Here is a 9,685-nt window from a genome sequence, read left to right as displayed (position 1 = left end):
GCTGTTCAATGCATTAACAGTATTATAACATAATCTTGTATTTGTTCTCTCACAGTAGCCTAACAATGTTATCTTATTTCAAGACCATGTGGAAAGATGCACAGTTTCACTTGAGTGATATAAAAAATATATATATTTCCATGTCAAAGGGATCAGATAAGATACATATCAGGGCTGGTATATTTTCTGCTCTTAAAATAAGTAATAAATCACTGTTGGCCTGATCCATTTGTAATTAGACACAAAAGGACAGGATACATGATCCTTCAATAGGCCCAATGTAAAACCTGAGGGTTTATCTCTGAAAGTCCATCAATAAAGTCCACTCAAGTCCAAACAATCTCCACTCACTTTGGCTCCTTGACAGTCATTCTGTACTTTTGTCTTCAAACTTTAGACTCCCGTCATCTTTACCCAAAGAATCGATAGCAGCTACACGGTTGCTCTGCAGTCCAGACACTTTGCACAGTCCCTCACATAATAAAGTGCGTTTACTCACAGCTGAAATAACCCACTGTTTGTGCTTACGGGAAGGACAATCAGAAAAATCTCCTTGCTCAGCAGCAGGCGATGGGGCTTGTCTGGCAGTAAAACTGTCTTGGGCTGGATTTAAGAAGGCTAAGTCTGGCTCTCAGACCTTGCTGGATGGCTGAGAATGTTAACTATTGCAAATGAATATACAGTACACACCCCACACACACACACACACACACACACACACACACACACACACACACACACACACACACACACACACACACACACACACACACACAGAGAGAGATAGATACAGTTGAAGTCAGAAGTTTCAATACACCTTAGTCAAATACATTTGAACACATTTTTTCACAATTCCTGAAATGTACTGTAATCCAAATGTACTGTAATCCAAATGTACTGTGTACCGTGTACTGATCTTTAACACCACATCATTGTTAGTACAGTAATGTCAACACTGGGTATCAATCTGGTTATTAATTATTATCCCAATGGGTGTTCTTCTTTCCTGGAATATTGACTAAATATGTTAACCAGTGAGACTGGTTAACATCCTGCTGACCTTTACATTTACATGTGTTTTCCAAATTTTAGGCAATCCCATTACCTTTCAAAGTGGACTGTATTAACCAGTGTCAGGGATAACTGTGTGCGTGCCACGAGACCAGGTGATATGCTGGTGAGAACAGTTTAAAGTGACATATTTTGACATATAGTGCCCTCCTGTGTTCATCCCCCAAAAACGCAGACAAACTTCAGGTGTTGCAAGCCTAGTAGTGCTGAGCGATTAACCGAAACTTCTGTTATTTAAAATGTTTTAAACAACTAATTGACCAACTTCTGGTTCAATTATTTGAATTCCATTTTGTTAATTTTTTTCTGAGCTCAACGCACACATTTCTCTAGATATAAATCAGATCCAGCCTGAAATGTGATGTGTAGTAGGGAGTTGTAGTTTCCAACAGGCCAATATTCTACATAGTTTAGTGTACACAACGTGGTAATTAACTACAATTACCATAATACAATTCCACATCTACTGGTCCAGTGTGTTTCTTTTTAAGCCTGCTAAGGAAAAGCAGAAGCATGCAAGATCATGAGGGGATATATAGAGCAGAGGTTGCTTCGGGAGGTATCTCTACCTGAAAATACATGATTTAAGTGATTAATAGCTGGTACTCGGCAGTCATAAAAGTATGCCTTAATTACTTTGAAGAACTACAAAATAGTGATTTTGTCACACAGCACAGGCAGCAGCTCTATAGAGATGAGTGATGACTTGGAATTAAATAATAGTCATCAAATAAAGCAAATGTAATATATACAACAACTGAAATATTTTATTAAAGTAAAGTAATGTGAATACATTATTGTTAAGTGATAAGCAGCAATGGGCAGTCACTACCATCATGGAACTTGAATGAATTGTTTTATTCTGTGTTACAGCATTCAACCCAAATAATAGAAACTGAAAAAAAAAAACGTGATTATTTTTTAATAATCGAACCAACCTCAAAAATCACTTATCGCTGAGCACTAAATTCTGGTCAACTGTGTGAAGAATAGTTTGTGTAGGAGGGTAGGTCGAGTTTAAATGAAACAAATGGTTGGAGAAGTGGTCTTTAGCTGAGGTGAGAGGTTTGACGTGCTGCTTTTTTGTGAAAGTCAATTCATCTTCCATGATACCATAATGCCCGGGTGGAGTTGATAAACATGAGTCAAAAACCAAAGGTGCATGACAAATAATAAAGGCACACAATTCTTGATTTTTACAACCAGTACTTTCTTTTTTGGACATGAACTTTTTGATAGTAACCGGAAGGTGGAGACAAAGAGTAGATCTTTATTTAACATGTGTAATACTGTGGAACGAAGAATCGTAATGGCTTTTTGAAAGACAATGGAGATAGTACACAGCCACATCCAGCCAGTGCAGAGACCATGTGTACATCAAGTGATATGAGTTAGAAACATCATGAAAACCACAGTGACGGGTCCTCAGAGTTCGGAAATTATTTGCAGGATATGATGTGTGTTCCTATGTTTGGTCATAGGAACTGGCTGGAATGTTGAGATTCTTCAAACTGTCCTATTTTTCACTATTGTCTCAAGTCAGATGGCTTCAAACCTCCGTGACACTCGTCCCTCAACCGGTGCAGGCAAAATCGACAAGCTATCTGATGTAAGACAATGATTTCTGTCAGGCAGCTGGAAGGAAAAGCAGAAGGCCACACCAGAAGCCATTACAGAACTTCACACCTTTCTACACAGAGATCATTGCACGCTTCTTCACAGCCTGCCTGTGATAAATATATCTAAAGGTGAGAGTGCCTCCACATCCTGTTGAATGTTGAAAAGCAAGTGAGGGAGCATTTGATCCATATGAAGAGGAAATTCATAATCACTCAACATAAATACAATATCAAACCTAAAACTCTTGAAATAACCTTAAAAGCGGAGTTTAGGATCATTCAGATCAGATCGGTTCGGATTCCTCCTGGCTCTGCAACAATGTTTTGAACATGTCCGTCCATATTCCATATCCCTTCATGTGAGGTGTTAAGAGTAGCTATGGATCCTGTTGTGATTATTTTCCGGTTTTTGACACAGTGTGGATGGCTTTGATCCACTCCTTCCTCTCCTCAGATGTAGCCGCTTGGAGAAAATAGTGTGTCTCGTCTGAAGTGATGATCTCAAAGAGATTCCCATCAACATCATACCTCTTGGCTGAGTCGAGAAAAGATGAAGAAGAAAAATGTTTTGAAGAACAAATTAAAAGAGAATTGCTGACAGGAAATGGCAATTACACTTCATAGGCCTAGTCACACTGAGCTAGAGTGGGACTTGGTTCAGTGTAACTCACCATCAGGAACAAACTCCACCGCTGTGATCACAGACCCTCGCAGGTGGATAGAGCCCAGAGGGTACTCATCACCCTACAGAGAGAGTGAGGGTGGGGAAGGGAGAGAAATAGGGATTGAGGGGAAATAAAGAGCAGATTAGCGAGAGACAAAGACAGGAAGGAGAAACATTATGGACATTGGACAAGAGCGAAGTAAAGATAGAGAAATGAGAACATGTTTTTCATGTTATGTTCATGAAAAATAATATCGAAATTGAAACAAATTTTGGTTGAGGTTCCACTCTCTAATCCTGTACCTTGGTGGGGTCGTAATAGTGAATATAAGCAGGATCGTTCCGGAGGATGAATTTCCGCACCTTCCAGTTTTTCCTCCGATGTCCCTAGGGTGAAAAAAAGAGAGCGTGACAGGCCGTCTGCTCTTCTGATTCTGATCACTATCAGTTGTGAAAACAGCACCGACTACAGACATGGTGCTGTGGGGAAATTTCACTTCCTCCATCATCGAAAGGCTCCATGTATAGACCGCCTACAGCTCTCTCACTTTCTACCAACTCTGGGGACAGCCGATGAAGCACCTTTTTTTTCTCCGAAGAGTGTATGCATGTTTCAATCTCTTGTGAAAGAGAGAACTTAGCTGTAATTCTGAAAATGAAAGTGATGCTTACTGACAATAACATTTTGTGATCCATTTAATTAACTTAAGTATGTAATACAGCATCATTCAGTACATCATCCCAACATATCTGATCCGGTAATAATCACATTAGTTCATCAACTAAATATTTCATATGGATTTACACAGTGTTGTCAGTCTAACCTGTTTGAGTAAGCAGCCCTGTTTTACGATGTTACCCCTGAACTCCTCCTTCACAATCACATCTTCATCACTGGAGTAGCCTTCACAGAAGAACCCACTGTCTGCCTGCAACACACCATACAATGTAAAGAAACATTAGGATACAGGATTATCTCATCTCATCATCTCCTCTCATCCTCACTTAGAATACATTATAGCTCTTACATACGTATGTTTATAACGACAGAAATGTTCAAACATCGCCTAGTCTGTGTGGTCTTCTAGCAATGACCACCATATCTTCAAATCTTCTAGCAAATATGGAAGAATATATAGACACTGACAGCTACATGACTAACAAAAACAATCAGTCCATTCACTCACAAAGTAGTAGAGTGCATTTGGCTCATCGAGGACGGTGGACACTGCCCCTCCCTCGACCCCCTGTTTGGACACGTCCCCTGCGGGCTGTAAGAATCCTTCGTTCAGGAGTCCTGTAGCCAACATCAGAGCCTCAGGCCTGTTCCTGGCCTTGTCCTTAGAGATCAGCCAGTCCACCACCGTACCACCTGCATGAAGAAGAGAATCAAAGCTGGTAGGATCTATCGCAATGTGACTCAGTGAGTGAGACTCAATGGCTCAATAAGGCTCCCTTTAGTCTGACCTGGATAAATACAAATTAAAAGGAAATCCACTGTCACCCAAGTCCCTATATGTATTACTGCACCTGTGAAGCAGTGATTGTAGACTCTCTTCTCCTTTTCCAGCTTCTGCTCTTTGACCCCATTCTCCTGGTCTCTCATTAGAATACATAGCTCACTGAGAAAAGGCAGACAACAAAGCAGACAATACTTAGAAAGTTATCAAGTGAATGATGGCTATAGTTCCAAAGACATGAATGTAGCTCCTGCAAGCGTATTGTGGCTCATAGGTGGTAAGTAAGACAAGTCAGAGGTCCTACCTGAGGTTGATGGTATCAGGGAGGCGAATGGACCTCCGTGTCGACTTCCTGGCAAACTTTACGCCCCCTGCAGACAGGTGATGGCCCTCTTGATGTCCTTCACCCAGGACTCTCTCTCCTCCAGGTGGGTGGCCTGGAAGAAATGGTCCTGGTTCTTGGCCGTGCTGAGCTTAAAAACCAGCTTAAAGAAAAGGGCAATGTTATATTACATGTTTGATGAATGGGGGGGGGGGGGGGGTGAATGTTTTTCATTGTACTTAAATTTTGTATGTTGCCAAAATTGTGAGGTCAGGTCAGGAACTAGACTGTTTGGAGCACTACAGTAATGATAGACACTTGTACTTGTATTTAGTAGTGTCCGTACCGCCCTCTTGCTGAAGTCCTGACAGGGGCTGGTCAGAACAGCTCCCTTCAGTGGGATCATTCCTTTGGGGGCACTGTCTGCCTTTCTTTTGAAGAACTCCACACCATCATCAGACAACACCACCCACACCACCTTCCACGAATTCAACACTGTGCCCTGAACAATACAGAGAGAAATGTATATGTTGATAGACTCAATCAATCAGTCCCTATACTACAGGTATTCTGTTACTACATACCAAATATAATGCAGTTAGAAAAACATTAGAGAAGATGACATTGTTATTAAACAGGTATAATAGAAACATCATGTGAAGTGTTACAAAATGGACTTTCTTCCAAATTGACTTGCCTGAATGCTGGGCATAAAATGTATTTCATTTACACAATGCATGTATCAAATATTGAGGGCTGGGATGAGGGAATACATAAAACAACACATATTAACCTCTGCATTTGAATGCAACTGCCTCTAGCAGTGTTTTGTTTTCAATCCCAACTTCCCCTACTCCATAAATGCAAATTAAGAATCTGCTGCACATGACTTTTTTTTTTCCATAAGAAATGCTGTTCAGCATACAGATTTATGGGAAGTGAGTGAGTGAATGTTGCCTAATACATCCTCACAAAGAGGGATGTTACTTGATAACAAATCTTAAGAAAGGTAATACACACCAAAAATAACATATTCATCCATACAAATACTTAGTTTTATGTGAAATGTTGTTGTTGCAGTTTCCCTTCCCTTTATTGATTGTTGTTGTTCACCATAGAGAGTTCACCACAGAGCTATCACAGGCACTACTTATAGTTCGAAGAATATGTTCCAATGATACTGAACAACTGATAAATATTGGAGCGCATAAGAATATAGCTCAGGCAAAAGTTTTTTTTTTTTTTTAAATTTTATTTCACCTTTATTTAACCAGGTAAGCAAGTTGAGAACAAGTTCTCATTTACAATTGCGACCTGGCCAAGATAAAGCAAAGCAGTTTGACACATACAACGACACAGAGTTACACATGGAGTAAAACAAACATACAGTCAATAATACAGTAAAAAAAAACAAGTCTATATACAATGTGAGCAAATTAGGTGAGAAGGGAGGTAAAGGCAAAAAAGGCCATGGTGGCAAAGTAAATACAATATAGCAAGTAAAACACTGGAATGGTAGTTTTGCAATGGAAGAATGTGCAAAGTAGAAATAAAAATAATGGGGTGCAAAGGAGCAAAATAAATAAATAAATTAAATACAGTTGGGAAAGAGGTAGTTGTTTGGGCTAAATTATAGGTGGGCTATGTACAGGTGCAGTAATCTGTAAGATGCTCTGACAGTTGGTGCTTATATGTGAAGAACAGTATAGTATGTGACATGACAAAATCATGTTCTATTCATTTTTCTTTTGTAAGAATTACAAACAAAACAAAACATACAAATACAAATGACAACATAAAGAGCCTCACAAACATCCACAACATCACCTCTGCCCAGACCCACATGCTCACATCCCAATCTCCAGCGCCCGCATTACTCTCTGCCACATGGCCTCAAACTGCTCCATTTAGTTTTTCTCTGTAGCCCAAACACTTTCAACATTTAGATAATAAAGCATTTGTGTTAATGATGAAGGATTGGTTGATTTCCAATTTTTAAGTTTACAGTTTTCTAGATAATTGACGAGAAAAGTATCATCCAAACCATCGGTATCTCACTGCTCTCATATGCCATGTCATTTAAATATGCAGACAGACAGATTAAAAGTACATTTACATTTTAATAAAGCCAACTTTCTAACTCCGCCCATAGCATTCCCAGAAGGTATGGATTATTGAGTCATTGTTCGTTTTACACTTAAGACATGACTCTGGCGTTGTGCTGTAGAATTTGTGAACGTTGTCTCTTGTGTAATATATTCTATACATTTGTTGATACTGGATTAAGCATATATTTTAGTTAACTGTCATTTTGTTAGTTATGTTCCAACATTCCCTCCATCTTGTGCCAATATCAGTTATTTTTAAGCCTTGGTTCCAATAGATATTTCTTTTTCTAAGAGACTGTCAGTTGAATATGCTCTCTGCAAGGTTTTGTATATCTCACCTATCAAATGAATATCCTTTTCTGACTCAAATACGATTCCCTCAAGATTTCTCTGATGTCCAAAAGATTTCAAATCGAAATTACTTGATGTAAAACTTTGAAGTTGCATGTATTTAAAAATATCTACATTGGTCAGTCCAAAATTGCATTTGAATTTTGTCATGTAAATACGTGCATTTCCTGTTACCAAGACATTTGCGGTTTCTATGCCTTTAGTCTTTCATGTGGACCAATTTATCGGTGAATTCTGAAAAGGTATCCAAGGATTGTTTGTTATGGTAATGTTTTTGGTTCTTGTATAATACATTTCATTTTCTTCCATATTGTTATAGTGTTCTTAACTATGAAGTTGTTCATGTTGAAAAGATTATGGGGATGAGCATGCGCATCTTCAGTATGTACCCCTTGTTTCTTCACCCTGGGTGGCGAGTAGATAGAATTCAAAGTCTGAAAGGTTGAAAAGCACCCTCAGACTTAGGAAGATGTAAAACCTTATGTTTTATTCCATGAGCTTTATTTTACCCATATAAAGTCTGTTATGACCGAGTATACTTTTTTAAATAATATTTTCGGTGGGGTCATTGGTATTGACGAGAATAATATAAAACCTTTGTAAGCTATGCAATTCTGAAGAGGTGTATTCTACCTGTAAGATTTATGGGAAGATTATTCCATCATCTTCTATTCAATAGATAAAATTAGATTCGGATTAATCCAGTGAGATTATGGGTTATCCGTCGTCATCTGACCACAGACTAAGAGTCTGTCTGTTTTGACGAGACCCATCATCTGTGTTAGTCATTTGTCAGGCCATGAGAAATAAAAAGTTATTTTCAGATAATGAGGTTTGTGGGTGAAACAGTTTTGTTGATATCTGCTCTCAGACTCTAAATGTCTAAATTGAGCAAAGCGAACAAGTCTCAAGGCCAAATGGAAATAGTCCTAAAACTACTATACTAACCTTCAGTTTAATTTAAAGCACTTGACTGACAGCTCAAGTTGGACATGTAACTGGTCAAACATATTGCCAGCTGTCTTGATGTTGCTAAATCTTGTCACCGTCTCCATGGAAGGATCTTGCCCCTAACCCTCTCAAATGTGAGATAATCTATCCCATAGTAGCTAAACTGTCAACAGCACATTTACAATATTAAAGTCTGGCTCAAGTTAAACACAAAGACATACACTAATCAGTGTTATTTGACAGGAAGATATTTTCCTTTATCCCCCTTACCTTTTTGACCAGATATCCCTCTTTGATCTGTTTTGGCTCCATGACCTCTAGCTGCTGGTGTCTGTGTCTGAGTAACTGATGCAGACACAAGAGGAACACTCAACCCCGACATCTGACCTACAGTGTTGTGTGCTGATGGAGAGATTGTGGAAGTTGAATTGGGTGTGTCACAATGCAAGCAGCTTGCTTGGCTTCCTCTTCCTGCTCAGTGGTAGTAAAATAAGGATGGCCACAATTGCTCATTTTCTTGGTCAAAGAGAGAATGCCTGTGTAAGTGTTTGATATTAAACCTTAGTAACCAGTAATTTGCATTTCAGTGTCAAGCATGCATACCACTAGACCAAAAAACTATAGTTTCCAGAATGTGGGCACAGGCAGATTTGTTTTTTTAGGTCTAGGCAAGGTTCCTCATGATGACGCAAGTCGACGACTTGCACAAACCCCACAAACCCCATGACCGCCTTTCAATCACAAGCATTTCAGTCACCCACTTCAAAAACTTTTTCCATTCAGCTGCAGAAAAAGACAGACACAATTACGCAAGATAAGTCTAAGTCTGTCATGGCTTAATTGAAATCACTCACTGCAAACTCAATTTCGCAACAACAGAAGCTGTTCAAACAGCCCATTCTCATGGTATGGTGGACTGGGAGTTAGACACCAACTTTTTTTACACAAGTTAATTATCAGGGTAAACTCAAGTATGAATTTTATTTTCACATCCGTGTGTAGGCTAATTAAAATATAATAGCCATATTGGGCCATCTGAAACCCCTGTCTGACTAATTATGTTAGAACTTTATGCTCTTCAGAGTTGTGTCGTTAGCTTGGCAGGATGTGGTTTCACTTTACCCTTACCACAGTTTATC

The 9,685-nt window shown here is 39.1% G+C and overlaps 1 protein-coding gene across 1 annotated transcript; it reads right to left on the bottom strand.

Annotated features, from left to right (window-relative positions):
- Positions 1-1,910: 1,910 nt before the first annotated feature.
- plek (pleckstrin) lies at positions 1,911-8,973 on the bottom strand. Its single transcript, XM_029669393.2, is given in 10 exon segments — positions 1,911-3,225; positions 3,362-3,434; positions 3,658-3,741; positions 4,179-4,283; positions 4,542-4,726; positions 4,885-4,976; positions 5,119-5,179; positions 5,182-5,299; positions 5,483-5,638; positions 8,817-8,973. Coding segments are annotated over 10 exon segments (1,056 nt in total). The 5' UTR covers positions 8,859-8,973; the 3' UTR covers positions 1,911-3,085.
- Between the last annotated feature and the right edge of the window lie 712 nt (positions 8,974-9,685).

This window comes from Oncorhynchus nerka, linkage group LG10, assembly GCF_034236695.1.
Source record: "Oncorhynchus nerka isolate Pitt River linkage group LG10, Oner_Uvic_2.0, whole genome shotgun sequence".
NCBI classification, from domain to species: domain Eukaryota; kingdom Metazoa; phylum Chordata; class Actinopteri; order Salmoniformes; family Salmonidae; genus Oncorhynchus; species Oncorhynchus nerka.
This window is presented reverse-complemented; position numbering and strand designations above follow the sequence as displayed.